The sequence below is a fragment of the Rhineura floridana genome, chromosome 2, assembly GCF_030035675.1.
Source record: "Rhineura floridana isolate rRhiFlo1 chromosome 2, rRhiFlo1.hap2, whole genome shotgun sequence".
NCBI classification, from domain to species: domain Eukaryota; kingdom Metazoa; phylum Chordata; class Lepidosauria; order Squamata; family Rhineuridae; genus Rhineura; species Rhineura floridana.
In genome coordinates this window covers 130,759,952-130,773,057 of record NC_084481.1, presented here as the reverse complement: position 1 = coordinate 130,773,057, position 13,106 = coordinate 130,759,952, and the positions used below count along the sequence as shown (strand labels likewise).

General features: G+C 43.5%; 1 protein-coding gene across 1 annotated transcript in view; it reads right to left on the bottom strand.

Moving 5' to 3' along the window:
- The window catches only part of DCDC1 (doublecortin domain containing 1), a 574,603-nt gene that overhangs the window by 274,811 nt on the left and 286,686 nt on the right, over positions 1-13,106 (bottom strand). The window contains 2 exon segments of the mRNA XM_061610560.1: positions 212-330; positions 11,026-11,163. Coding sequence (XP_061466544.1) covers positions 212-330; positions 11,026-11,163 — 257 coding nt within the window.

Genomic DNA, 13,106 nt, shown 5'->3' with positions numbered 1-13,106 from the left:
TGTTGAAAGAACCTTCAAAGGTGATTTAAAATATGTCCTGAAACTATAGGCAAGATTTTTCCATGAATTTAATAATTCAAAAGGAACTGAAGGATAATAATTTAGATATAATATGGTTTAACTCGATGATTTATAAAATATGTAAGCACATGTTCTGATAACATTCAGATTATCTGAATAACAATATGTTAAAAAATCCTTGTATCAATACCTTTTCTGCAGACATAGCTTACAGCCTTCAAGAGGTATGCCATCCTGCATCACAGCTCTGATTGGGTGACCAACAGCCAGGCAGCTTTGTACTATAGCTCGACTTAGAATCATTCCAGTCTTTCAATGAATGGGAAAAAAGGGTTTGAATAAGTTAAAAGAACCAGAAAATTCAACAATGTGTTACAAATGGAGAGGTCATTATGCCTGGATAGCTCAGGATATTAACAGTTGGAGAAACTGAAACACTATCCACAACTTAGCAGTCAATGAGCCCTGCTCAGAACCAGTGATCTTCTATACAACAAGGGTGGCATTTTACAGTTCAGTGCAAAATAGAACAGACCCTTGATATCTTCATTTGTCCTTTTCCTCTGCATATTTCACAGTGCAACGATTTAGGGTCCATAACGTGTCACTTGCTATACTTATAACTACAGAGTTTACTTGAAATATGTATGCACAGGAAAAAAGTTCAGTGAACTGCAAAGATTGCAACAAATCTATAGCCATTGAGTCAATTTAAAGTTTTACCTCAAGTCTAAAAGAATGTTGGTTAAACATCCTTGAAGGCTTTTGTTTTATATCTAAAAACAGCAGTTCTGAAGCAAGAAAACAGCTGTTGCAGGGACAATCTTTTCATAGCTTGTAACACACTTACTAGGCAATAAGTCCTGAGAAAACAAGAGGACTCTTGGGACTTCCGGGAAGGGTGACTTCGCTTGTGCCTGCTTTTGAGACGGGCTCCTGCCTCAAAAGAAGCTTATTCAGATATAAATCAGTCAGAACATTTTTTTTTGACTGATGAAATTTCTCCCGTGCAGGGAGAAACGTAGAGATCAACCTCAAAAGCCTGTTTTTGTTGGGAGGACTGGATTTCATTAATTTATGAGAAAAGGTCCAGCCAGCAATGCCGGACGGACTTCCGAACAAGCTCTATCTGATTAATGCGATACGTTTATCTTTTCTTCAAAGAGAAAACGGACTAACAGGCAAGCACCCTTCTTTCTATTATTTTTTTTACTTGGTTTAAATTGTTGCAGCAAAAAGAGATTTGTCAAATGAATCAGCTTTAAAGAACTTCTGGGTGAGCTATAACTCTTCTCTGTTATTCACGAAATTAACAGCTTATCTCTGTTTCTATTGCAAAAAGCTGTCCTGGAAGTGCATTCTAAAGATATAAACAGAAGAGGGATTTCTATTCCGAGGAACATTATATTGTCTGGGACTATTCTCTTTTTGGTCCATTTTATTTTGACGAATCTGCTTCTTCACGACGCCACTAACTGTTTTGATGCTGGGAACTAAATTTGTTTTGTATTCTTGAACATAGAGAGATAAGGCAGGCTGCTCTGTTTATACTGTGATGTCATCAAGCCTGGAATATTAACCCAATTGTTGCTGAAATAAGAAGTGGTTCTTCTTTATTTTTGTTTTGTTTTGTTTTCGTGGTTTTAAAAATGGCAATCAAGAAAGTGGCTGAGAATCTGGAAGTAATTATGTTTCAGAAAATAATGGATGAGATTGAGATAATGAAACAAACCCTGCGACAGGGTAGTAAGGAGCTGAAAATTGAACTGAGCAAAATGACGCAGGAGCTTAAAGAAATAGGGGATCCTGTGAGAGAGGAGAATGTGATCAGAGATGAGAAAAGAAAAAATGTGACATGTGACAATGGAAAAACTCTCAAGAGATGAGCCAGTGCATTTTGTAAAAAAGAAGAACACAGATATGACTTTACAACAATATTTCAGCAACTTATTCAGAATTGATGGCAAGAAAATATTTGGGATAGAGGAAATTCCCATCAGACTCTTATTATATGACTATGGCTATGACAGCAAGATTATTATGGAATACTGATAATGGAAGATTGGACACTGAAATTACTGGACTTAACAGGACTATTGAAGATGGAAGATGGAATTAATAGGGATAATGGAATAATGGCTATTGAAATTATTGGACCTAACAGATTTTGATGAGATGGATTAATCGATATGTTTATTTGGACTATGGTTATGACAATAAGATTATTATTATTATTAACGAGATGGATTAATCGACATGTTTATTGGGAGAAAAATTGATAGATATATTTCTTAAAGAATTGAAACCTCTCTGACTTTTTGTGGAAAGAATAAAGTAATGTTTATGAGATTTGATGATTAATTAAGATAACTACTGGAGGAAAGTGATTTTATAATATAATTTAAGAGACAGGATTGTTATATATTGTAGACCTACAACTGATTTGATCTGCGACAAATGGGGTCAACATTTTATTTTTTTGTTTAATCATTTTTGTTTTATTTTGTTTTTTGTCTTTGAATGTTTTATGATTTTGTTTTGTATGTTTTATGAAAATTTGAATAAAAAATTGTAAAAAAAAAAGAAAACAAGAGGACTCTTGTCTGAGTAAAAGCAGCTAAGATTGGGCTGCAACAGAGGTTTTAATATTAGCTATCAAATTCAGGGCAATTATATGAAATTTTACATGCAGTTTGCTTATCATGGTTCCTGCTTGTGGAGGCCTCCACTACAGCCATGGAAAGCACGGCACAGGCAACTCTATCGCTCGTAGTGGGACCCCAAATGGAGCATTTCATTGATGGATCCCAGGCTGTTCCTTCCAGAGAGGGGAATGGACCATTGGTCTCACCTGAAGGGTGATTTTCATAGGAGAATGCCATCATGCTGGATTATAGCTCGTCCTATCGTCCAAAGGCAAGAATGTTTCTGAAGTCAAGACTAGGGCGTCAGGCCCCTCCCACTCTCCAGTTCATTCGCAGCGAGTCCAAAGAGATATATCTAAACATGCAGGAAAAAAGGCCAACGGGCCTAGCAGCAAGAACATAACATAATAATAGTAACATTAATAATATCTGACTCTAACCTAGCGAAAACAGTAATAGAAGTCTTGACTTCACTAGAGAATTAAAATTTAATGTAATATAATATAATATAATGACGAACTGTAATATATAAACCATCCCAAAAATTATGTAGTTATCCTCCAACTGGGAGGGTCATGATGGCATTCTCCTATGAAAATCACCCTTCAGGTGAGACCAATGGTCCATTTTCCATAGGAGGAATGCCATCATGCTGGATGTACCAAAACAGCCCGTAACTGGGAGGGACCACCCACATACTAGTCGTCATTAAGAACCTGTTGCAAAACTCGTCTGCCAAATGAGGCATCGGCAGAGGCTAACAATCTATTTTATAATACCTTATGAACGAGTGTGGAGTAGACCAAACAGCAGCTCTACAAATATCGGCAACAGGAGCGTTAGTAGCAAAAGCAGCCGAAGTGGCTGCTGATCTAGTGGAATGAGCTGTTATACTAGGCGGAACTGGAATCTTAAGGGACTCATAGGCTAAGGTAATACATGCACGCAACCAGCGGGATAAGGTGGAATTAGCTACTTTATGCCCCATAGACCTTGGATGAAAGGATACAAACAAAGACTCAGTCTGTCGTATATCCTGGGTCCTGGACAGGTAGGTCTTGAGAGCCCTCCGAACATCCAACGAATGCCAAGCCTTCTCGAGCGGATGAGTAGGATTCGGACAAAATGAAGGTAGAACAATGTCCTGGTTGCAATGGAAAACTGAATTGACCTTGGGACGGAATGAAGGATCAGTTTTCAGCACAACAGAATCCTTGTGAAAGACACAGAGGTGGCGAGCAGAAGACAATGCACCCAGTTCTGAGACTCTTCTCGCCGATGTAATCGCAATCAGGAACAGGACCTTGAAAGACAACAGACGTAAAGGCACAGTCCTGAGTGGCTCAAACGGAGGACGTTGTAAGGCCTGTAGAACCTTTGACAAACTCCATGATGGAAAACGGTGAGCTACAGCCGGCGAGCGTAGAGCAGTGCCTCTAAGGAAGCGTTTGATAAACGGATGTGAGGCAATAGGGGCGTCAGTGGAAGATACTGAAAGAATGGACGACAGGGTGGACGCATGTCGACGTAATGTGTTGGGTCTAAGTCCCAACATGAGGCCCCTATGAAGATATAGCAGCACTTGTTGTACTGTAGCCTTGGAAGGATCGATGTGTTGAGACTGACACCACCTGGAGAATGCTACCCAAGTATGCTGATATATACGAGTGGTGGATGGTCTTCTCGAGGCCAAAATAATGTCAATAACAGCGTCTGACAGGCCGGCCGATCTCAAATGTCCCCGTTCAAATGCCACGCTGTTAGGTTGAGCCACTTGGGGTCCTGATGCCATACTGGGCCTTGTGATAAGAGATCTGGCCTGACTGGGAGTGGCCAGGGATCCGTCACCGACAGTGCCAGGAGATCCGAGAACCACTGTCGACGGGGCCAATATGGTGCTATCAGAACCAGCTGTGCCCTCTTGCGACGTACCTTCTGCAAGGTTTTGGCTAATAGTGGTATTGGAGGGAAGGCGTATAATAGTCCCTCCGGCCACGGCAATGACAGAGCATCCACCGCTTCCGCTGTCGTGTCCAGGTATCGAGCGAAGTACCTGGGTAGCTGGCAATTGCGACTGGAAGCAAAGAGGTCGACTGAGAAGGGGCCGAATCGACGCTGGAGAAGATGGAACACAGTCGGATGAAGTTTCCATTCTCCCAGAAAGACTTGTTGTCTGCTGAGCCAGTCTGCTGTGAAATTCCAAATTCCTCTGAGATGTTCTGCTTTGAGGGATTGCAGATGTTGTTCTGCCCAGTCGAATATGATGGAAGCTAGGCTCTGTAGAGGTCTGGACCTGGTGCCTCCCTGTCTGTTTAAATGAGATTTGGCACACGTGTTGTCCGTTCGAATGAGGACATGGTCCAAGTGGAAGAGAGACTGAAAATGAAGCAGAGCTAAGTGGACAGCCTTTAGTTCCAGCCAGTTGATGTTTTGAGTTTGTTCTGCTGTGTTCCAAACTCCCTGAACGAACTGGGAGTTGCAGTGGGCTCCCCAACCCAGGAGACTGGCATCGGTGGTAATGACAGTCCGGTGGGGTTCTCTGAACGGAGTGCCTTGGGTGAGATGTTGTACCCTTGTCCACCAGCGGAAAGACAAGCGCAGTGTGGGACTCAGGGGGATTGCTCGATGGTTTGAGTTGGCAATGTCGTGTTGGAATGGCAACAGGGCCCACTGTAGCTGGCGCATATGTGCCCGAGCCCATGGCACAATATGGATGGTGGATACCAACATTCCGAGAGCCCTGGCTAGAAGCATGACATCTGCAGAAGATTTGTGCATCAGAGACCTTGCGATGTCTGTGATAGCGGTGATGCGATCTGGGGACAGGAATACAGTCACTTGCAGTGTGTCTAACATTGCCCCTAGATGCTGCAGGCGTTGGGTTGGTTGTAGATGGCTTTTGTCGAAGTTGACTAGCCAGCCGTGAGCCTGTAAGATATGGAGCGTGAGTGTTAGATGACGATGAGTAAGCTCCCTAGACCTTGCGCGTATTAGGAGATCGTCCAGATAGGGGTAGATATGGACCCCTTGAAGCCTGAGGTAAGCCACTAGGGTAAGTAGCACCTTGGTAAATACTCTCGGGGCAGACGAGAGTCCGAACGGCATTGCTCGATATTGGAAGTGCTGGGAGCCAAAGGCAAAACGAAGGAATTTCCTGTGGGCTGTGCAAATAGGGACATGGAGATACGCTTCCTTTAGGTCGATAGAGACAAGGAAGTCACCTTCTTGCAGGCTGTCTGTAATGGAGTGGAGGGATTCCATTTTGAACCTGCGATACTTTACGAAACGGTTAATGAACTTGAGGTTCAAAGCCGCCCTCCATGAGAGATCGCGTTTGGGCACAGCAAATAGGAGGGAGTACACCCCTTCCGACCTCTCTGCATTGGGGACTGGCTCTATCGCCTCTATGTCCAAAAGGTGCTGTATCGCAGTCTGCATGATGCAGCGCCTGTCTAGTGCCCTGGGACAAGGGGAAGGATGAAAATTGTTTGGAGGTATTGCCCAAAACTCAATTGCATATCCATAACAAAAGAGGTCTCTGATCCATGGGACCTGAGTCAGAGGTAGCCAAAGTTCGGCAAATAGAATCAATCTGCCCCCAACTGGTATTGCCTTAGTATTGTCTGCGTTGGCGAGACCCTCCCCTGTATGAGGACGTTGAGTAGCCTCTGCAGCTCTGGTACTGACCTCTACTGGGGAAACGTCTATTCCAGCCTCCTCTGGTGGAGCGGAAGTCAAATGCTGGGAAGTCACGGCCTCGTCCCCCGGGCCGGGTTCCCCGAAAGGGCTGAGATGTGCGATATGAAGTGAAACGCCTAAAGGGTCTGTGCTCGACGTTTTTGACGGTGGCCAAGACAGGCTTTCGAGTGTCCTTAGGGTCGACAAGCACTGCCCTTAATGCCTCGTCCCCGAAAAGTAATGAGCCTGCATAAGGTGCTCGTGAAAGATTAACTCTGGCAGTAGAGTCAGCCTGCCAGTGATGAAGCCAGAGGGTCCGTCTGGCAACGATCTGAGCCGCCAGGGCGCGTGCTGCTAGTTGATTCGCGTCCAAGGTGGCGTCGGCCACGAAAGCAGCTGTTTTACGCAGTTTTAGTAGCGATCTGCGCAGGGAGGCAGGATCTGGATTGTGGTCCTCGATGAGGTCGTCTAACCACATCGTCGCTGCCCTGGTGAAAATAGAGGCAGATGTGGATGCACGCATGGAAAAGGCGATGGCCTCATGGGTCTTGCGTAAAGCAAAGTCCAGACTCCATTCAGTGGCATCCTTTAGATGAGAGTCCCCTTCCCTCGGCAAGAGGGACCTGGAAACTAAACTGGAAATAGGCTCGTCGATGTTAGGGACAGCCAGTCTGGTAGAAAAGTCCGGGGCCAAAGGATAAAGTCTGTCCGCAATGTTATTAAATCGGCGTGCCTGTAAGGGGTGGGACCATTCGTCTTTGGACAGTTTAGCGATGGGGTCTGGGACAGGGAGGAAGTTTTCAGCTGGCGTAGGGGATTTCAAGACCCTGGCCCCTTTTAAAGCGGGAGTGGAAGCTGCAGTTGGAGTGGATTGAAGACCAAGGGCGTTCAAGACTCTGCGCGCCAGGGGCTGGTAATCTGAAGAGTCGAAGAGGCGATAGGAGGTTTCTGGCTCTGGTTCCGAATGGTCACTCCACTCGTCCGCTTGGTCTTGCAGCGCGAATGCAGACTCTGCATCAAAAGAGGCGTCATCAACGAACCTGCCCCTGGTAACGTCAAATGGGTCTGGAGAACCTGATGGGTTTGTCTCACTGTGTACACTTTGAACCCCGCTGTGTTGAGGGATAGCGGGAGGTTGTGAAGATGATTGACTCTGAGTAAAAAAGGACAGCATGCCCTGAAGTTGTGTAATGAACTCGTGGGAAAGCTGTAGTCCTGGAGATGTAGATGGTTGCTCTTGGATAGGTGGAACTGTAGACGGCCCCACAGGTAGTGAAGAAGAGCAAGCTCTGGGTTGGCTGGACATTGGCTGTACAGGAAATCCAGGAAAGTCCTCCTCATCAGAGGAAGCCGCAGGAGAATGAAAGAGAGTAGTTAACTGTGCATGATTTGAGTCCTCTGGCACTGGAACAGAGACATAGCGGGGCCGCTTGATTGTGCTGTGGCTAAGATGTTTGGTTTTGGCAACCGCTTTAGAGTGCTTATGTTTGACCGCCTTAGGAGGTTTAGGCTTGGTCATCTGGTTTGTCACAGGCTGTTGTATCGGCTTGGTTGCCTGGGTTGTCTCTGGCTGTTCTGCCATCATATAGATAATAAGGGTAGCTGTACACGGCACACGACTGGGGCAGAATGCACAGACCCGGGCAGGCACAGTACACGGCACACGACTGGGGCAGAATGCACTGGCAGATGGCAAAGTACACTGCCACGATGGGGCAGAATGTACGCTATGAACAGTCTTAGAACATGCACAGTACACGGCACACGACTGGGGCAGAATGCACTGGCTGATGGTAGGTACACTGTCACGATGGGGCAGAATGTACACTTGGAGGAAAGGTGATATTGCACAACTTGCACAGTATAGTCCAAATAGCTTTGTATATTTTCAATAGTCTTGCGCACTAACAGGTGGCCTGGTGCACTGTTATGGCAGTATTAGTAAATTTGATGAAAAGTCACATGTGCACAGTAGTTGCAGTGATTGTAGAAAGCCACAGTAACCCAGTGGTTGCCAGGGTCAGCCTCGGAGATGGGGTTGGTAAAGGAACTTATGTAGAGGTAAAAATCCTATCTGCAGCACATAAACAGGGAGCAGATCACACAGAGGGAGCTGACAAGAACCTGGGCTCTGCAAACCCCAACCCGTGAAGGAAAAAATCCCCTTTTGTAATACTAGTGGGTTCTCAAAAGGGACGGGAAAAAACGGCCACTAAAATGGCGCCCGTAAAAAGAGCGGGAAAATTCGAACAAAAATGATGGATACTTTGCCCAGCAACAACCGTTGTATGAAGAAATGAGCAAGGTGGGAAAAAAATTTAACTGTAAAAATGGAACCGCCCACGGTAGAAATACAGCCGCGGGACTAAGAAGGTAATCGCGGCTGAAAAAATTAGCCTGGAAAAAGACTTCGTGAAGGAGGCAGGACAGCTAGCGGACTTCCCGAAGCCGAAGAGAATCGGCCAACAGGCAAGCCGCAGCCGCGGGCTGAAGGGACTGACTCCGCGAGGAACCAAGCGCCGCAGATGATCGAGAGAGACAAGGCAGCCCAAACAAGAGAAGTCGCTAAAAAAGGGGAAGGCAAAGAGCCGCAGACATCGGCTCCTGACAGGCGAATAAAGCGCCGCCCGTAAAAATGAACGACGAAGGGAGCCGCAGCCGCAGGCTCCCGATCGTCAAGGCACAAGGGGAAATGGCAAGGCTCCTAATCATCAGGGCACAAAAGGAGGATCGGTAGAACAAAAAAAGGGGGGGCGGAGGCTGCCGCCACAGCTCCTGGCCCCGCTGAGGAAAGAGACCGCAGCCGCGGTCTCTGTAGTTTGGGAGTAAAAAACACACCCCCGGGAAAACGAGAAATTGACAAGGAAATTGACACACAACACACAAACCGTGGTAAGGGATGAGACAAAGGAACGAGACGAAACAACGTACACAAAACTCCACCCTCTATCACACAAAGACAAAAAACTTATCTAGTCACTAGCTAAAGATCTTGCAGGGACGAAAGGCAAGAATGAACTGGAGAGTGGGAGGGGCCTGACGCCCCAGTCTTGACTTCAGAAACATTCTTGCCTTTGGACGATAGGACGAGCTATAATCCAGCATGATGGCATTCCTCCTATGGAAAATAAACTGCCCCCTTCTGTCCTATCTGACATAGTCTATGGGTGCAGTGGTGGTTCTGCTCCTCAGCTCTGCCATGCAGTTCCCAGCATTTGTCCAGCAGCTGCCTTTGACACAACTGCAGAGATGTTCACCCTCCTCCTCCCGCTCCCACCCCCAAATATACACACTATACAAGCTAGGGTTTTTCTATATTTCTAAAGGAAACAGGGTTGTTACTAGGGAGGAAGGCATTGTTTTCCATTTTGCCCTGAATTCATCACATACAGCACTGTTTCTGTTTGACTGCAATTTGTCTTCCTCCAAAAACTACATTATTTGTCTCACTGTCCACTGTGGCAAAATTACCTAACTTACATAATTTATGTAATTAATTATATAAATTATATACATTACATAAATTATTTTTTCATTATGTGACTCCATCTCATTCATATCAATGCAAAATAAATGTAATGCAAATGGGGAAAACAATCTTATTGTTTGTAGACTGTTATCTTTTCAGTGCCTACTGAAGACCTTCCTCTTTCAACAAGCCTTTTAAGTTGAGACCTTATCCCAGTCTGCGTCTGTAATGGAATTGCTTTTTAATATGTTTTTAAATCTTTTCTTTGTTTTAAAGATGTTTTTAAAGCTTTTAAAAAAATGTTTTTAAAGAAGTTTTGCTTTAATATACTCAAAAGTCTGTTTTTATGATGTTTCGATGTGTTTTTAGTGCTTTTGTTTTCCGCCCTGGGCTCCTACTGGGAGGAAGGGTGGGATATAAATCAAATAATAAATAAATAAATAAAAGCAACAACTGCAGCAAATACTGATTGTACTTATTGGACTAGAAACATAGGAAGCTGCCTTATACTATTGGACCATCTAGCTCAGTATTGTCTATACTGACTGGTAGTAGTTCTCTAGGGTTTCAATCAGGAGTCTCTCCTAACACTACCCTGAAATGCTGGGGACTGAACCCAGGACTTCTGAGTGCAAGGCAGATGCTCTGTGACTGAGCTACAGCCCTTCCCCTATGGAATGATTTCCATTCTAGACATGGGACAAATAAATCAGCAATTTCTGCTCCCATTTCCATTTCCATCAGAATTCTTCAACATTCCTAGTTGTTACATTACATTACAATATACATTGTCACCCTGGGCTCCTGCTGGGAGGAAGGGCGGGATATAAATCAAATAATAAATAAAAAAATACATTAAAATTCTTTTCATCTTGGCAGCTGATTGGAGCCAATTCAGCCACTGTATTCTCGTACAGCTCAGAGGATATAACCACAATAAATTTAATTAATTTGCTTTTGTCTTTACTCATCTATGTTCCATCTAAGTAAATGACCATTTGTTTTCATAAGAAACCAAGGAACACCAGGGGGACATGATATATATTCATGATAATTGCTGTTAGTGGTATGAGTTTTGTTTATTTTAAACATTTAATTTTAACCCTCTATACAGTTCAGGAAAGCAAGCTAATAACCCAGACAATATATCTTTTCATATAACAAATATCTGAATCCATAGTGGATGCTAATGATGTGTTTTCATGGTGGTACCTTTGTTATCAGCCACATATTAGAAAGAGGCCAGCGTGCTGGGTCTGGCATAAGATCTTGGCGGCCATTTGTTCTGGGAGCATCTTTCCTCATGTTTTCCATGGTAACTGACATGAGAAGAACCACCTGGGAGTCAGCCTACAACCCGTAACAGAATGAATATAACTTTAATTGATACTTTAACATGGTGACACTATAAATTCCAACAGAGAAAATTCTATATAGCATTACTTATTACAGTGTAACACCGCCTAAATCAAACATTGTCACAAGCATGAAGAAATAGTATGCTGTTACACTGCCACTGAAGCAGTATTTTAATTGACACAAAATGTCTATCAAATAATTCACTCACTGACAATCTTATACATGCCTATTTAGAAGTAAACTCTATTGTGTACATACTCCTAGGTACGTATTCTTGCACTGTACTCTAAATATATGTATGGAATAAAGCCAAGACCACTGAAGTTTGAATAGAAAGTAGCCCAAAACAGGTGGCGTTGCAATCTCTGAAAACACAGAAGGACATTAGGATAATAGCAATGAACTACCTTGCAGAGATATAACTAGGATAACTGAGATACTGTATGTGAATCATTTCAGTGTTCTATATCTCCCAAATGCTAGTTAAATATTAACATTTTCTGGGCTAGTGACCATGTTGGCCCAGTATATTCAAAATGCTATCACAGACATGCAACAAAGAGCAAAGGCATAGTTAGCCAAGAGGATGCTCAGTTTGATATTACCTGTTAGCCAGCTGCAGCAGTACCAAGAAAGGAAACCCCATAGTTTTTGAACAATGGGAACTAATGTTCTTCTAATCCCACACTAAAGGCTGAAAGACTTAAAAGCAACACATGTATTTGCCCTCTCCATTCTAAGTTGCGTTCAGAGGCAACACAACTGTGTGGAAAATTGTCATAGTTGGAATTAGCAAGAGATATCGTTATGATGTGTATAGCACCTGCTGTAAGTCCCCGCGTCCTCTTAGCAATGCCACTGGCTTTAATCCTATCACATTTGATTTTGTGGTGCAGTGGGGAGGAAATATCGGGTCCTTTGTATTCATTTGGGGTTGGCACCCAGCACTAATACCATGCTGTTTTTTAAGAGATGTAATGCTGGATATTACCTTTTTAAAAAACCCAGATATAGAAACACCACCACATCTTTCTAACCCAGCTTCAGGAGTTATTATTTGCACAGTGTGCGGAGCAATGGTGTAACTGATACAAGGAATAATGACAGTAACTGTATTTTCTTTATATTTCTTTACTTTATTTATATATATTTTTCTTTATACACATCCTGTGGTACTGATCTGGAAAGATGAGACAAGCTGTATGTCATAAGTGAAAGTGTTTGCCCTATCCAATACAGACAAACCATTTGATTAACATACAAAACTTTTAAATAGCACAATATCTGGCAATATTTATATACTGTATATATTTGATGCCTTTTCCCATGGATTATGATTGCCAGCTGCAAAAAAAGAAAAAAAATACATTTCTCTATGCTCACAACCATTATAATAATGCTTCCTACACCATGTATCACCATGTAAAAAAGAGGGCTGAGCAGAAAGGAGGTGGCAATTTTTGTAAACATTTTCAGTAGCACCAAAATTCACACATTTTGTATTATATCAAAAAGAGGTGAAAGTTCCCATCCATTCTGAGAATAGTGCTTTCTCAATTTGGTTTGCTTTCAGTGACATCAGCCCATAGCCAAATGTGATTGACTACATAGTATTGCCACATCATTGCATCATTTTGTGACCCCTCACTGGCGGGCTGTATTACCCAGGAAGAAGATGCTGTAAGAAAAAAATTGTTCCAAAGCAGAACCAGAGAGGAGTAATGATGGCAGAGATCAAGACTAACACTAAAATCCAAACTCTAGCCAGACATGAAAATTACTGCACAAAGCTGGAGCTGGCAGTGGGCAAGTGATGACAAATGATGACTCGTGATCCAACAGTTCCTGTTTCAGCCTGGAATGCCATGTTTAGAGGATGGAATGGGGAGCTCCACACTGGTGGAGAGGGACTGGTATCACTTCATACAAGAAAG